Source organism: Haliotis asinina, chromosome 6 (assembly GCF_037392515.1).
Source record: "Haliotis asinina isolate JCU_RB_2024 chromosome 6, JCU_Hal_asi_v2, whole genome shotgun sequence".
Classification (NCBI taxonomy): Eukaryota; Metazoa; Mollusca; class Gastropoda; order Lepetellida; family Haliotidae; genus Haliotis; species Haliotis asinina.
In genome coordinates, this window is record NC_090285.1 from 54344559 (window position 1) to 54362045 (window position 17487).

The window sequence follows — 17487 nt, forward strand, 5'->3', positions numbered from 1 at the left end:
CAATGGACAATTTATATATCTGAAAGCTGTCAGGGTCTTACTGGCCGAAACGAACGTGGATATAGTCCAAGTGGTCTGCTAGGGGAAAGTATTCAACTTGTTGTGCTAATTAGACAACGGTGATATCAATAACACGTCTTACTGAACATATGCCGAACCTCTGACACACACATTTAATTTATTGAAAGCTTTCAGGGTCCTACTGGGCAAAACGAGCTAGATATAGTCAAAGTCGTCTGCAGAGGGAAAGTACATCGTTATGCTAATTCGAAGAGGGTGATATCAATAAAATGTGTTACTGAAAATATGCCAACGAAATGGTTGTCATTCACTTGCTTCACTGGTGTTGAGAAAGAAGATGAAAGATGCTTGTAAAAATGAGGTTCTTAGTAAAGCCAGCAACAGTAAATACAGAAGAAAGCGAAGTTAGTGCACCAAATCTGCTTTGCAGCGGTTTGTAGGCAATGTAAAACCGGAAAGGGGGTGGGGGGTGGTTCCCGATCCCGATGGCTTTACACTGTCTACCAAAACCGAGGAGAAGTTTATTCTCTAACATATATGCCGTCAATGATGGGTAATTACAATGTAGACGATCATTTCACGAAGCTACATAACAATAACTGAAGCTCGCGTAAAATCAACTTAATGACAGTAACTATAAGTAGATAATTTAACGCCATCGCCTTCGAGTGTCTGCCTACGGATGTGATATTTACGGTCCCAACCCCGCTTCGGGAAACATTTGTATTGTGAGCTTAACCTTGAACGATATCATTTGAATGTTGATGTTCATATAGAGTTCGGAAAAGTAAAACCTAGGAAGCTGTCTTACTAAAACCTGCCCCCATAAATGTAGCAATTATAAATTCTTATTTACAGATAGGACGGTGTTGCAGTTACTTGTGCCACTGTCATTGGATCCAGAACAATATTTTCTAGATTACCGGATAACAGCTCTATTTTCACAGCTGAAGCAAACGCCATATCAACGGCTCTTGAATATGTTCAAAGACACTCTAAACACAAACAGTATATAATCTATTCAGACTCACTTTCTTGCCCGCGGGCTATTATATTTCTCTCAAACGTTCACTTTTAATTGAAATTATTGAATTGTATAATGATCTTGCTACTGGCCAATATAACATCGTCTTTTGTTTCTCGGAATACGATGGCTGATCTTGCTACCAAGGCATCACTCAACAAATCTCTGACACCACTTCTTATTCCATACTCTGATTACAAAGCTAGCATTAGAACTTACATCCGTGATCTTATGCAAACGACGTGGTACACCCAAGTTGTTGTTTTGGTTTTGTTTTTTTTTGGTTTTTTTTGTTGTTTTTTGTTGTTGTTTTTTAGATATTTTTTATTCACTTTACTTGGTTACAGTTCAACGGGATTTATGGGTATAATATAATGTAACAGATCGCATAGTAGACGGGCAGACAGTACAATATGTTTCGTATTGGAAATATCTGGATTGAACAGTATAGCTGATACATAGATGATACAGCAAATACAAGAGGCCCTTTTCTAGTTACACGATTCCAGCAACGACATTCCATTTTCTATAAAAGTGTTTCATGTTGACGTTTTTCTTATTGATAAATTTCTCTGTCTCATAAACGTCCTTTAATAATGCTCTGTAGATAGTGAAGCTGGGTTTGTGTCCTCTTATATTCATAACGAAAATGTGGCGCTTTGCTAATAGAACCATGTGGTTGAGTAAATGGTTTCCACTGCAACAGAATAAAATATCGTGGTTTGATGTTTCGTACGTTTTGCCAAGAAACTGGGTTGTGAAATTGTTAAATTCAGCCCAGAACATTTTGACGATTGGGCATTCAAGATATACATGGTAAATATGCTCGCTAGCTGAGCCACATGATGTACATAGGTCATTGTCTACCAATTTCATTCTTAGTAGCTCTCGCTTAGTGTAAATGGCTCTGTGTAAAAATTTATATTGAAAATCTAAACGTTTCGGGTCTTTCGTGGATTGTCTATACTGTGAAAATATGCTTTTCCAATTCAGCGACTCACTTAGTTCCCCGTTCCATTTGAGACACACGTTAGGCATGTTATAGTCAGATATGAGATTATCGTAAAATATCCTTAAGGCTTTACTAGGTTTGATCAAATCGTTCCAAGGAGAACACATAGATAACTTCAATATATTCAAATTGTTTTTGTTCGTATCACGTCTTTCCATTGTTTGGGTATACTAAGGCGTTATTATTACACGCATATCTTTTAATATATCTATGCCAAGCATCAAGAGAGTCTTTCCAAAATGGACTTTTGACTTTATAGTGTGTAGAAATATTGGCTCCTAGGAAAAGAAGGTTTTGCAAAGGGAAACCAGCAAGATCATAGCTCTTAGAATTAGAGATATATCTCTTCAAGCATGAAAGTTTTAACGAGTCGACAAAGGTTTTTACATCGACCATTCTAAGACCACCTTCTTCGTACGTTCTCACTAAATTAGTTCGTTTTATTTTGTCAGTTTTGTCATTCCATATAAACTTGAAGAACAATCTGTTTCATTCAGTGATAAATGTTTTAGGGGGATTAGGGAGAGATGAGAAGATGTGGACCATCGTGGATAAAGCTAAAGTTTTTACGACGGCTATTTTTCCAATCAACGTTAAATTACGTCTTCTCCAATTACATATTTTTTTTTTTCAAGTCTCTTCTTTGCATTGATTACCCATAGGTTTTCTGAATGAACATTTAATTTGATTCCCAGTACGTCAAAGTTCCCGTTATGCCAATCTAGCTTATAATCGTGAGACAAAACTGTTTGACTACCTGTCATTGCATTTATCCATATTGCTTTCGTTTTGTCTATATTTATTTTCAAACCTCACATTTTATAAAAAGAGAGAAAAGTTCTCATAGCTTCATTAAGAGAACTTTCGGATCCGTCCAAAAACAATTCAGTGTCGTCTGCGTATTGACCAATAGTATGTTCAATGTCGTTTAACACAATTCCTTTTATTTTGTTGTTGTTTCTGATCATTATTCCTTGTATTTCTGCTACCAATAAGAATAAATATGGAGATATTGGATCACCCTGTCTACATCTTCTATCTTTATCGAAAAACTCTGATAAATGACCATTTTGTATCATACACGAAGATGCATTAGAAATCAGTATGTTAACCCATTTTTGAATGTTCGTCCAAACCCGAACTTATCCAGGACCATCTTAATGAATGTTTTTGACACGGTGTCGAACGCTTTTTCAAAATCGATTAAAATGAGTAAACCTTTTATGTTTTGCCTATTAGTTTCAAACAAAATGTCTTAGAGAAGTCTGATATTTTCCGAAATACATCTTCCAGGAATGAATCAAGTTTGATTTTCGTCTATGAGAACATTCAATGTTTTTTTAATCCTGTTTGTTATACAAGTACTTATAACTTTATACAATGCATTTAAGAGGGATATGGGTCGCCAATTCTTCAGAAACTTTCTATCTTTGCCTGGTTTCGGGATACATGTAATGACACCTATATTCATTGTGATAGTCATAGAATTATGGTTGAAAGTTTCTGTTATATATCGGTGGATCCAAATTTTAAATGTTTCCAGGAAAATTTAAAGAATTCGATAGGGAATCCATCTAAACCTGGACTTTTGTTATTGGTACATCCAAGTTGGTTTCAATAAATTACATGAAATAAACCCCTATATTGGTTAGACCTACTTGGGCTGTCAGTCCAGATTTGAAGAGATCATCATGCGACGATGTCGTATTTGCCATACAAGATATACCCATGCATACCTGTTAGAAGGTGAGGATCCTCCGTTTTGTATCCCTTGTGATACAAAGCATGTCCTGCTTGACTGTGTTGAGTTCTCCGTCATAAGGGATAAATACTTTACTATAAAAACAGTTGAGGATCTTTTTAACACTGTTAGTTTTCATTTGAATATCTCTTTAAAGGAAAAATTACGACACTTTACTGGTTTACATTTTTGCCAATGCATGCTCTCAGTACTGATTTGCAGTGGCTGAGAGGGAAGAGTGAGTGAGTGAGTTAATATGTAGATCACCATACTAGAGGGAAGGTATTCAACGGGAAGATGATGAAAGGGAAGATGAAAAATGCTTGCACAATCAGTTTCAGTCCATGTGAAAATTTGTGACTTTCTGTGTGTAAAGAAGTCTTGGATTGATTTGTTTTAGAAAATTTAGTCACATAATTATTTAGATTGGTTTGAAAGAATACATGAGGTGTAATAGATGGTATTGAAATACCAAACAAATCTATAAACAGGATAGTTTACTTAGACTGTATTGAAGACAATATTTCGCAAAAGATAAAGGAATGTATATGCATGCTAGGACACTGTCAGTTTCATTTCGATAAACAAAAGTAGGCAGAGTTTTTCATGTGTTGAAAATATTATGAGTCATTTTCAACATCAGAATGTTTTCTGCTGCTTGTTTCATATACAGACATTCGTCCAAGCATACTACCACTTGAGGTCTAGAGAAAAATCATTAAGCTCCGTCATCGCAAATGGTAGTTCAAAATATTTTGTTCTGATAATTCCATAGCAGTGTTTAACCGTAAAGTGTTGTGCCGATATATCCCGGTCAATACACGAGAAAGTATTTCTTAGCGAAGACCACTGCCGACATTAGTTGAAGTGCTTGTAACTGTATATTCATCATCCCACAGTTTCTTGTCCAATCACAGTGTTGTCCCTTATAGCTAAAATGTTTTAGATTCAATTACTAGTTTTACATGGATATCTGTCATATTCTACTGTCCTTCGATGACAGAATAGTATCAATTTTCAGTATTAATAATCTGTATATTGTTTTAGTCACGATGTGACTGAAATATTGCCAAAGTGACTTAGATTTTAACTCACTGACTCCAATCACAATAATGATGTTTTTAGGCCATTCACTAAAGCCTCAAAAACATCTGCTATTTTGTTTCTGTTGAATATTTCCCAAGCAGCTAAATCAGAACCAAGATCGGTTACGAGAATTCGCACAAGTATTAATTGTGAAAGTATTAAATTACCACCAAGTAGCACCTCTTATTATGGCAGTTGATTCTGGCCTGAGTCGCTTTACAATAATATTCAAGCAGTTTACAAACGGCTTGTTGTATATTAGAGTTCTCTTAGTGGTTCTGAAAAAGCACAAACAACCTTGAGCACATCGGACCCTCCTTGCATTTCTCCACATGACAGATTTTTAATGTGAACTTAAATGTCAATTACAATTTACAGTACATTTAAACCTATTCGGGCAAATAAACTCATGTAATCATCGTTATGGTCCAAAGCTTGATGATTTCTAATCTAAAACGCATCGTCATCTTCGTGTTCTATCATATCAAGCACATCCCTCAAAGAAAGTATATTGGGTGCAATGTCTCCCTCCCCGTGGTGCACGCTGTGTTTGGTCAGTGAAGCGACCATGTGCGCAAAAAACATTGATTAGTAAATTAGATCTGTGACATTATAAATTCATTTTAGTACCTTCGTTTTCAGAAAATAAACAAATAACATTTTTTCCAACAGGACGTGATCATTCCTTCTATTCAAATATACTCTTAGGGACATGTTAAAAAAGAGGACATAAATCTCTCAAAACTTCAAGTAGAATTTATGCAATGGTTAAAACATCAGGACCTGGAATTGTGTAACATTTCATTTTTTTCAGTCAGTCGGGTTTTTTTGTTTTGTTTATGTTTTTTGTTGTTGTTGTTGTTTTGTTTTGTTTGTGTGTTGTTCTTTTTTTATTGTGTTTGTTGTTTTTGTTTTTGTTTTGTTTTGTTTTTTATTTGTTGCTGTTTTTTGTTTTTTGTTTGTTTGTGTTTTTTGTTGCTGTTGTTTTGTTGGGTTTTTTGGTTTGTTTCTTGTTGGTTTTTTTGGGGTGTGTGTTGTGGTTGTGGTTTTTTTAAACGGGAAGACGACAATATATGAACATTGTCATTGTCCTGTGCAGAATCTACCATCACATCATCTACATGATATAATTATCATCCCACGGAGATGTGTGTACTTGTCATCACCCGAACTGAGTAGAACACATGCGGCGTTAAACAGACAGACGTTAACAGACAGACAAAAGTGAAACACATTTATTTTTAGAAGCAGTGATGCATGAAATACACAAATCATAAGACACAATAATAATAACATGTAAAATACAACTATTATTCCCGGTATAAAGGGAAACTTTCTTCAATAAAACATGATTCATAAATATTTTCAATCACAGAATGACCAGTTCGTTATATCCATCGGTTCAGTATATCCACCAGTTCGTTATATCTTTCAGTTTGTCATATCCGTCAGTTCATTATAAACGGAGTATATTATAACTTAATGACACCCTTATCAGCAATTGACTCTGGACACTCATTCCTCGTTTGAGTGAACAAAATAATTTGCTTTGGTGGTCAGTCGCCAAAAACCTTAATTTTGTTTTACAAGAACGTGTCGTGGAAAATTTGGTATATATTACCTCCCTATTCTTAATTGCCTGATTTTTCAAGAAGGTGAATGTTTACTGCTGCGTCATTCAGCAGATCTCATCCTTACACTACCTTACAGATGCTGCACCCTACCGTCTTCGGTATTCCACCTGGTGTGCTTTCACCTGCACCAATGGTGGGAGTAGATGTGAGATCTCTGTCTGTCAGATCCACATCTTCTGTGTACATCACCTCCACGTGAACTGCATCACGATCCAGGGTCTTGTATATGCAAGATTTTTTACTCAAATATATGTTGTCCTGCGGATCAAGCTTCAGGAGGTGTTGCTGACAGAAACTGTCTGCATCTGAACCTGAACGTGTCAGAACCAAGGTAACGTAGTGAACCTTAGAGCGCCTGTGTGACACCATTCCCGAACGTCTGCCAAAGCGGTTGCGTGGCCGTGGCCTCTTGCAGTAGAAGTCAGCGAAGTAAAGATTTGCTGAATCATCAAACACCTCACTCAGCGGCACTTTCACTCTCTTGGCTCCAAAAGGCGACTTGTGAGGGATAGTTCCTCCTTGAAGTGTCACGTTGAAGAACAGACCCTTCAGTCTCCCGTTTATGGGACAGCGCGGATCCCCGCCATTGTCCTTCAGGTAAGGTTTCATGATGTTATTGTGGTTTTCCTTGATGTCATCAAAGTAGGAGGTTGGCTTGTTGCGGTACAATATAGAAACTGTATCCGAAGTGCCTGAACTGCAGTGTTCTTTGGCTTTACAAAGCAACTTTCGCAGATATTCTGAAATACGATGGGTGATTGAATTTAGTTTTAAGCCGATTTTAGCAATATACCATTATGCTCTGAAACGTAATATTAAAAGGTCATGAATGGAAATGCTGTAATACCAACAATAAGAAATTTAGAAACCTATATTTGCAAACTCAGTGACATGTCATAAAGTGTAATATTGAAAACAGCCATGATATCTTGTATGAATAAGATAGTGAAATCCCTTGAATAACCGTAAATTGCATAAATTTGTTTTTATGTTTGTTTAGAAATACATACCATGAATTCGATTTGTTTACTTTTGAAACAATATCAAACAATGTTCAAATGTCATTGTTGCATTTTCAGTAACGTATGTGACCTTAGATAAATAAATGTCGAATTTATCTAAATATTTAAGCACTCGCACACGCACACGCACACGCACACGCACACGCACACGCACACGCATACTGATCCTTATCGTTATACCTGCTTCAGCCATGTTGAAAGCCAACTTGGTATCTGTCCCACTGTCCCTCGTAAGGCTGTCACAGCAGAAATGTTTGTGGTGCAGATAGATTGACTCTGTTCACAGTTCAATAAGTATATTTGTCTGCTAGGTGAACAGTGATCCTAGAAATGCACTTTCGATTTCTATTCCGGGTAAGGAGTAACAGAACCTTCCTGGAATACTAGAGGTATTTCTTAATCGCGCATATTTTAAGGGTCTGTCATGTTTGTCATTAGAGTCAGGTTTTCAGGATTCACTGCGTGCAGGCTTGGTGACCATGTGCTTCTGGGGTAGCGTTCATTAGCTGTTACCCGTGAGGATCCAGGTTAGAAGACTGGCCTTGAGTAACCCATGCTTGTCGTAAGAAGCGACTAACGGGATCGGGTGGTCATGCTCTTTGACTTGGTTGACACATGTAATCGGTTGTCGGTTGCCCATGTTGTTGATCGCTAGATTGTCTGGTCCAGACTCGATTATTTACAGACCGCCTTCATATAGCTGCGATATTGCTGAGTGCGGCGTAAAACTATATACACACTCACACTTTACGAATACATTGTATCATACGTTGATCTATATCGTGATTCTGGTAACCGTATTCCGATACGTATTGCAATGTATCGATATCTTCAGTGTTTGACAGTGAGTGACAATGATTGAACTGCAAAGTCTATTGTCTTTATACTAAAGAATACCGGTAATACCGTGTAGTCCCTTTGATTGGCTGTATATGTCGACAGTGGTGTGTTAAATCTTGATAGATCCCATGATCCCTATTACGCTGATCTAACTTCTGTTGGTGGTGATTTATAGCCCGTTTTCATTTCGTACTGTCTGTCGTGATTTCATTTTATGATGGCCTACTAGTTTTAAATTTATGTAGCTGTGATAATCTAGTATTTTGACTGTCCTTCAATGACAGAGTTTTACGTTCTAACTTGATTGATTTTCCAACTGATTTAAACTAGATTGTTCTCATCACGATATGGCTGAAATATTGCCGATGTGACGCTATATAGTAACTCACTCACTGGACAGATTACCGTGTAATACGACATATTTCATACATGTGCTTGCACCTACTACTAAGTTTAACCCTGTTCGCTGTTGACATACACAGACTGTTTTGCTAGTCTCCCTCTGCAGCCTCGTGGTATTACTAGTTCCGCCGATCCAACCCGACCATCGATCCATGAAGCCGTTAGGCACGATAAGCATTTCCTAGAACCTGCAGGTCAGGACGACCTTATCTACTTGTCGGCAATTCTGACTAAATACGAACTGAATACTTCAGTGCATGGTACACAGAAAAAGGTGCGTAATATATTTCTAGGTCATTGAAACTTGAATAAAATGGTTTGTGATTACAGCCAGCCGTTGCTGACATGTGAATGAGAATATGAATAGAACTGAATAGCGCCGTAAATGTGCAAACATCGATAGTATGGCAGTGTAAATACATATAAATGTTTTGTTTGTTTGTTGTTTGACTTTTGCTATCTATTTGTTGCCGTACTCAGCAAAGATCCAGTTGTATGACAGGGGTCTGTAAATTGAAGTAGACAGTCCAGTGAAAATCATGAGCACAACGATATGATGTAGTCGAACACCACTGTGTCGAACTATGAGATCCCGAACTTTTGGTTATCTCGTTGTAAAACGTTATTCCTATTACACATCAGTAAGACCCGACACCTGTGGAGATCGGGATTAGAATTGAGACGACTAACGAGACCGGGTGGTCTGGATCGCTGACTTGGTTGACACATTCCATCGTATCCCAGATGCGCAGATCGATGCTCATGTTGTTGATCACTAGATTGTCTAGTCCAAACTCGATTATTTGCATACCATATAGCTGGCATATAGCTGATTGGGGCGTAAAAGTAAACTCCCTTTCACTCACTCACTCACTGAACTTCGACCAAAAGGTGATTCAGTGTAATTCCGAGTGTTCGAGACAATCGTTTGTCCCGTTTGAACGCTTTCTTACGTAAATGCGTTTATGATTTATTAAGATTGCAAATGTACCTAATATTTTGACTAAAAGAATGACACGTCCATTTTGTTCGTTCGTCATGCCGAGGTTCCGTGTTCGATTCCCCATTAAGTAAATGAGTGAAACTCAACTCACTCACTCACTCACTCACTCACTCACAAGCATAACCTTAAGTGTGTGCGTATGAGTATAGTTTTACGCCCCTTTCGGTAATATTCTAGGAATATCACGACAGTGGACACCGGAAATTGGATTCACACATTGTATTCATGTTGCGAATCGAACTCGGGTCTTCGGTGTGAGGATCGGACGCCTTAATCACAAGTCTCTCCTACCGAACCTTGTTCAGGAACCAATGTCATTCATTAATCTCAGATTTACTCTCTTTATGTGTAATGCTGACAACGCACTCATGAGAAAATCAAATAGTTTTATCACATATTTGTGTGACAAACAACAATGAGAATGAACAAAAGGAAATTCCGACTGTAATGTGGGAGTTAATAATGTACCTTATACATAAAGGCAAATGATTAAAGATACAAAATATACAAGTAATGTAGTTTATATTCTCACAGTATTAACGAGAACAACATATTGCATATAACAGAGCTAAAAAGGAAACGAATGTTGGTAAAAACATGAAAAGGTGTTTGATTTTATTGATCTTCAGCAAACCATGCATGTCATAGGCATTACATTGCAATAATTTTACTTTTGTAAGATTCACTTCATTTGTAATCACACTGCAGAAATGTTATGAACTGAGGGCTTTTGGTCTAGAAAAACGTGAATACAAATTAACTACATGATGTCATTGTTAATCAATTATTATTACATGTTGATCTTCATCATAGCGTCCCTTCCGTAGATCATTTTCTGCCTCATAAACTCATTTGTTCGTATAAAGAAGACAATGATTTGACTAATATATACGTTGTTCGGGATTATATGATTATAGGGGGCAGAATGTTGTTTATTCACTTTATTTTCGTTTTATTCAATGTGGGTAAATCAGTATATTGCAATAACAGCCATCCTCGTATTTCAGAGTGAGTGAGTGAGTAAATATTAAACGTCACATCGGCAATATTGCAGCCACATCGTGACGAGAACGATTAATTATAAAAGTGCAAATGAATTAATAGCACATACATTGTAAAAACCTGTAAAACAGTAAAACTTGCTAGAATATCACAGAGTTGAATGTAAAACTAGTGATTATACCTCTAGAGGACAGTACAATATAAAAATGAGCTATAGGTTGCCATAAGCTGAATCGTACTACGTGTATTTCAGAAAAACAAACACACACAAAAAACAGTATTTTTACAAACAAACATGTTAATACACAGCTTTTAAACACACAAGTAATCCAATAAATAGGCATGTGTTTGACATCGACTCAAAGTATAATGCGATCATATTAGAGGTAGGGGAAATGAGCCAGTCCTACAGTTTTCAACAAGCAAACTGTGTGACAAAATCTTTTTTGTGAAGTTAATTCGACCAGTTGTTTCTGCTATTGTTTCTGCTGTCCTCCCCGGTCATGCATATGTAGAGTAAGTCAGGTCAAGCTGAACCACCTGCACTACCTAGTTGGATCACGAGCTGTGGAGTACTCTAGTGGTTAAAGCCTTCGTTCGTCAAGTCTAGGGTTTCATTTCCCACAAAGGGTAAAGCCATTTCTGGTGTCCCTCTCCGCAAAGTTGCTATAAGTGGCGTAAAACTAAACTCACTCGCTCTGATGGGATGATCTGTCAATGAGTCTTCTCAAGTCCATCTACTGGAGGATCACCAGTCATCATACTAATCATAATAGCCAAAATCATATTCATCAGGTTCAGAGTCATAATGATAACCATAATCGTCATAATCATAATCCACGTAATCATCGTTCATCCATGAATACAGGCCATCATCAGAGTCAGAAAGATCGTCATATTCCACAAAGGGCACGTATCCTCTTCCGGGTGCGACTCCAACATTGCAAATCCCACAACCTCCAGTTTTCCGTATTCCTCCGATACTTTGCCCCCGCCCGTATATCCCAGTAGAACTTAGGATTCTGTTGGATATGTCAATATCTTCTGTGTAGAATACATCGACAAATACTTTGGATCGTTTCAAAGTCGAGTACCCATAGCTTTGCTTTCTCAGGTACAGGTTGCTCATGACGTCGAGCTTGATCAGGTTCTCTGAACAGAAACGATCCGCTTCTGAATCAGACTTTGTCAGAACCAGGGTAACATAGTGGATGCGGTTTCGAGAAGGTTTGCAGTAGAAATCGGCAAAGTACAAATTTGAGGATTCCTTAAAGACTTCACTCAGCGGAACTTGAACTCTGGTGTTTCCAAACGGTGATTTGTCTGGTATGCCACCTCTGAGCAGCGTAACTCCGAAAAAGAGGCCTCCGAGTTTGCCGTTGATTGGACAGCTCGGGTCACCTCCGTGGTCTTTGGTTCTCCTTTTCATGATGCCATTGTGGTTATTCCTTATATCCTGGAAGTAACTGGCGGGCTTATTACGGTAAAGGTAATGTACAGCTTCAAATGTTCCACTTCCGCTGTGGTTATTGGCTTTGTCCAACAGCTTCTGGAGATATTCTGCAAAATACGTATGGTTTGCCATTGGACACTCTTTTCCCACAGAGGTTACTTTTAAATCTTCCTCCGAGTAACTTCTGTTGGAAGAGAAAGACCAGTGGACAGGAAGGGGCAGTTCAGTATGAAATGTGACCTAATCGACACTTCCATCTAGATACATGTTACAGAGTTACTATGGTTATCGTAATGCTTGCTAATTTCAAAAACAAATATTGTAGGTTTGATGGAGTTTATGGTAGACATGGTCTAGAGAAATATTTCTAGTTTTCGTGAGTCTCATAGAGTTATAGTTTTATCATCATCAAAACAATTGGTCAGGGGATCTTGGTAGTGGTTAAAGCGTTCGGTCGTGACGCCAAAATGCGTGTTCGATTCCCCAAATGGGTACAATGTGCGAAGCCCATTTCTGGTGTCAGTCGCCGCGATAGCGCTAAAAGTGGCGTAAAACTAAACTCACTCACTGTCAGAGGATCAGAAGCACAAAACATGTAAGAGAAACTAGTTTCTACGAATGCCGTCCCAGCTCACTAACCTTTAAGCTTTACGTCACAATATATCAATAAACCATTAAAATAAATAAATAAGTATATTCACACCTTTTCCTGCTCCCGTGCTTCCTCCTACAGCCATAATGGTATGTGTCCTCTTCGTAACAAAAACAATATGGCTGTCGATACACGGTGGCTCTATTAATAGAAACAGTGTACTATTACGAAATGGGGCAGATTCTTGGTATTGAGATAGCTGACGTAATGCTCAATAACAGGGTTCCTAGAACCCGGTTGCCATATACCTGGAATATTGCTGAGTGAGGCGTTAACCAACAACAAAATCCAAGAAGATGTACTTCTATTTTCACTTCTATTTACCTTCATGTATAAGCGTGATTCAGTGTGGTTACACGCCGGTTTTAACGGCTACAACGTGTAAAACCACTGTATGGTCCCATCCATTGTGATGTTCCTTGAATAGTACTACGCGTGAGTAAAACTCAACTCACTGTGTGAGTGTGAGTATAGCCTTAAACCATTTTCACCAATATTCTAGCCCTATCGTAGCCGGGGCACCAGAAATGGGCTTCACACATTGTACCCATGTAAGTCCTCATCTCCCCTTTATCTATATGAAAGGCAAGAGAGATTTTGAAACCAGTCTGATAAATATAGGGTATCATTTCGAAGCACAATATATCCGAGGTCTATGTATATTATTTGTTGTTAATGTTTGTTAGTTAAGGTTACTTGACAATATTCCAGCAATATGGCGGTTGTTTCGTAAACAAACGAGTCTTGACCATACAATAACGGCGATCTGCGCATATTGGATACGTTGAACCAAGACAGTGAACCTTTGCACATCTTTGTATACCAGTCGCCACGAATTTCAAACAATCGCTTTTGCATGTCGTGTAACTGTTTAATTTTGTTGCAGAAATAATTTCGGTGATGCGGAAGTTTGGTTCCTCAACCCGTGTAAGTAAGTTAGGTTTCACACCGTTTCACATCCCACAAGTATATCCCGGTGTCCCCTTAATATTGGAATCCTAAGCTCTCAAATGTATACAACTGTAGTAAAACAGTGAAACACTAGAATGTCACTGACAAGGAAACATAACCGTGTGAAACCGGGATTCGAACTCGCAACCCAAAGGACGCAACTGTTCCACAGCGATTTCAACCATTTGACAACCAGTCCATTAAAATATTACATTAAAACAATGTCATTTTGTGTCATATTTATTTATGAAATAGACTCATTGTAAATATTGAAATAACATAAAACGTATATCACATTGTTCGATAGAAAATCAAAACAACAAAGCAAGCATGTATAAACATTTGTATATAAATCAAATCCATAAACTGTACATATTGTAATATCATATCATATCAAAATATACCTGTATATATTATGAATGAGTGAGGTAATTATGATTTACACCGGCGTATGAAACTTAATATTGCCATCAGAAGGGAATTGTGTTTATCAATTTGATAGAAATGGTAAAAGATCACTCTTGATCATGGATATCATTGAACATCTGTCTGTCCAGCATCTGTATAATGCAATTTAATTTAATTTCTTTTTCATCAAATTCTAGACCCTGGAAAAACATGTCACACAGGGTTAATTTTAGAAATTTTTGAACTTCTGATTATTCAAACAGTAAAACTTATAATAAGCATTTTCATCGACTTTAAGCAGTCCCTCTATTGTCTGCATGTTAACTTTGGTTGACTGAACTAGTAACCTAAACAAAAGCAGTGGGCACGGAGAGGTGTTCCCTTTCTACCATCTCTATAACACGATATGACGCAACGTTTCTTTTTCATCAAATTCTAAACGCTGGAAAATAATTCACAACGGTTTAACTTTCGAAAATAATACAGTCCTGGTAAAGAAGTTAGACATGGTTTTATAAATCCCCTACATATCCATAAGCCAGGGTGTTTCTGGGTTATACCTGGACTTTGGTATCTCGGCCTTACATGTCATCAAGAACAAAGCGGATATAACAGGAACGAAAAGTAAAAGTTTGAGAACATATCGCTATTTAGACATAAAACAAAGATTTTTTACATTTGAAGATGAAAGAAAAAATACTGGATGTCTTGATATTTTACCATAAAATAGTAGGGATATTCCATTTTGCGAGCATATCACCTGCCAGTGTCAATAAGTATGAGAAAAACAAATATTTCACACATATGAAATAATTTGTCACATCTTCCCTTAATTTCTCTTCATCATCTGTATACCAATTGGCTTCATCGTTTGCATTTTATCAATCTTGTGTATCCAATATCCCCTACTTTTTATGGAAAATAACCCCAAATGATTTCTAGGGTGACAAGACCTATGCTAACCACTGTCATGGGCACATAGTTATCGTTCACTGTTCGGTGTCCCCTAGTGGTGATCTGGAAGACAGCGGTATTCAGACATGCCACTGTCAATTGTTATGTCAGTTGTCTCATCCCGCGAGTAAATACATCGGGCTGATGTTGAAAATATTGTTGAATACACGTCAAAAGAGAACTGTCTAAATTACCTGTGTGAATCACTAAAATCAGTGATGACACCAGGTGTTTGCGGAAGGATAAGTATGCCGTGCCTTACCAGTAACACACGTCATTAACATTTCGTCTAAAATTGGAAGAATTTTTGGTCTGTCGCTACACAGCAGGACTCCTTCCATACAAGCCAAACAATCAAGAGAAAGAATGTTGTGTTGTGTCCAATTCGAAATTCCATAAAATATCAAATGATCAATCACATTAATCACTTACTATGTGGCCAACATGTACAACAGTCATACGTGTTTCTCGTCAGTTTTAGATTGATGAATGTCAGTTTGCATCACATCACAGTGGCCTATCAGAATGATTTCATCACAAGTTGAGCAATAACCGCGGTTGGGTACAGTTACACAACATAATCCCGCATGAAACCCTCACTGATCTCACATATCAAATACAGTGTTGTAGTGTACACACGATGACAAGTTGATATTACTATATTCTTGACTGGTATTGTCACAACAAAATCACAAGACATGTTCTTGTCATCATGTTGTCAATCACTAATTTGTTAGGTCCAGACTTGACTGTTTACGTGGTCCAGCTGTAATACTGCTGAAGCAAATACACATTCATCATAGAGTCAGAACTGTACATTCGACACTGCTTTAAGCAGATATTTCATATTCTTGTGAAAAGGCTTTTTTCGCATCTATTCTGTAATCGTCTGATGATGGAGCAATTACCATACAAATGTGTCTACACTGCAGATGCTGCAGCCAACCGTCTTCCTTATTCCACCTGGTGTGCTGCTTCCTCGACCAAAGGTACCTGTAAGAGTGAGATCTCGGTGGGTCAGGTCTATAGCTTCTGTGTACATGACCTCCACGTGAACTGCATCTCGATTCAGGGTCCTGTATGGGCCCCAAGAGAATCCCTTGCTCAAATATATGTTGTCCCGCGGATCAAGCTTCAGGAGGTGTTGCTGACAGAAACTGTCTGCATCTGAACCTGAACGCGTTAGAACCAAAGTAACGTAGTGAACACGCCTTCTTGAGGGCTTGCAGTAGAAGTCAGCGAAGTAAAGATTTGCTGAATCATCAAACACCTCACTCAGTGACACTTTCACTCTGGTGTTCCCAAATGGCGAATTAGGAGGAATACTTCCACACACAAGTGTCACGTTGAAGAACAGACCCTTCAGTCTCCCGTTTATGGGACAGCGCGGATCCCCGCCATTGTCCTTCAGGTAAGGTTTCATGATGTTATTGTGGTTTGCCTTAATGTCATCAAAATACCTGGATGGCTTGTTACGATAGAGAGTGGACACTATATCCGAAGTGCCTGAACAGCAGTGTAATTCAGCTTTGCGAAGCAGCTTTCGCAGATATTCTGAAATAGGAAGTTATAGGGGTATAGCATGTAAACATCCTATACGAAACCAACAACTGGAACCTTAATATGAGATGACGTTTGTAATGACGCCACATAATAAGAGCTATTCCACAGAGCTTAAATGTAAAACAGTAATGAAAATTGAAAGAATGAAAATCAGTGACGGAAAATGGTTGAACTTGACTTTGCCAAATACACGTATGGCAATTAAGATTCATTTATGGATATTGTAAACGATCTGTCGCACATACAGGTGTTCTTTGAAGTGCAGACAATAATATGCTTAGTGTAATGTGCAGTAAGGACACGCGCACACACACACACACACACACACACACACACACACACACACACACACACACACACACACATGTGTATATTTTCTTTACCTTTCTCGTCATTTATGCTGCCTCCTTCAGCCATGCTTTACCATTCCCCTTCATACAGTGACTGGGGTAACAATGTTTTGTTATTGTGTATACGTAGGTACTATAAATACCTCATCATATCTGCATGATCATATCAAGTCTCGATCAGCATGTCCTCGACATGAGTGTTTATGCTGAAACTGCCACATTCACTTTCGATCTCGCATTCTGTGTATAGTGAGTGAGTTATCATTTAACGTCACGTCGGCAATATTGCAGCCATATTGTGACGAGAACATACGTGACATAAAAAGGAATATATAGGCATATTATGAAGAACCTGTCGACGAAGGGCAG

At 38.0% G+C, this 17487-nt stretch overlaps 3 protein-coding genes across 4 annotated transcripts; all 3 read right to left on the reverse strand.

The window, feature by feature from the left end:
• Positions 1-5714: 5714 nt before the first annotated feature.
• Positions 5715-7828, reverse strand: LOC137287010 (phytanoyl-CoA hydroxylase-interacting protein-like). Its single transcript, XM_067819089.1, has 2 exons — positions 7721-7828; positions 5715-7258 (listed from the first exon to the last, which is right to left on the reverse strand). The coding sequence occupies exons 1-2, from the start codon at positions 7731-7733 to the stop codon at positions 6579-6581; spliced, it is 693 nt and encodes a 230-aa protein (XP_067675190.1). The 5' UTR covers positions 7734-7828; the 3' UTR covers positions 5715-6578.
• A 2326-nt stretch (positions 7829-10154) lies between these two features.
• LOC137286792 (phytanoyl-CoA hydroxylase-interacting protein-like) lies at positions 10155-13041 on the reverse strand. Of its 2 annotated transcripts, none has more exons than XM_067818788.1 (2): positions 12944-13041; positions 10155-12347 (listed from the first exon to the last, which is right to left on the reverse strand). In XM_067818788.1, exons 1-2 carry the CDS (start codon positions 12975-12977, stop codon positions 11551-11553), a joined length of 831 nt encoding a protein of 276 aa, XP_067674889.1. In that variant the 5' UTR covers positions 12978-13041; the 3' UTR covers positions 10155-11550. The 2 variants fall into 2 exon arrangements, with proteins under 2 accessions (XP_067674889.1, XP_067674890.1); XM_067818789.1 differs by having other exon boundaries at positions 10155-12424; positions 12944-12986.
• A 1026-nt stretch (positions 13042-14067) lies between these two features.
• Positions 14068-17257, reverse strand: LOC137287633 (phytanoyl-CoA hydroxylase-interacting protein-like). Its single transcript, XM_067820011.1, has 2 exons — positions 17152-17257; positions 14068-16759 (listed from the first exon to the last, which is right to left on the reverse strand). The coding sequence occupies exons 1-2, from the start codon at positions 17183-17185 to the stop codon at positions 16110-16112; spliced, it is 684 nt and encodes a 227-aa protein (XP_067676112.1). The 5' UTR covers positions 17186-17257; the 3' UTR covers positions 14068-16109.
• Between the last annotated feature and the right edge of the window lie 230 nt (positions 17258-17487).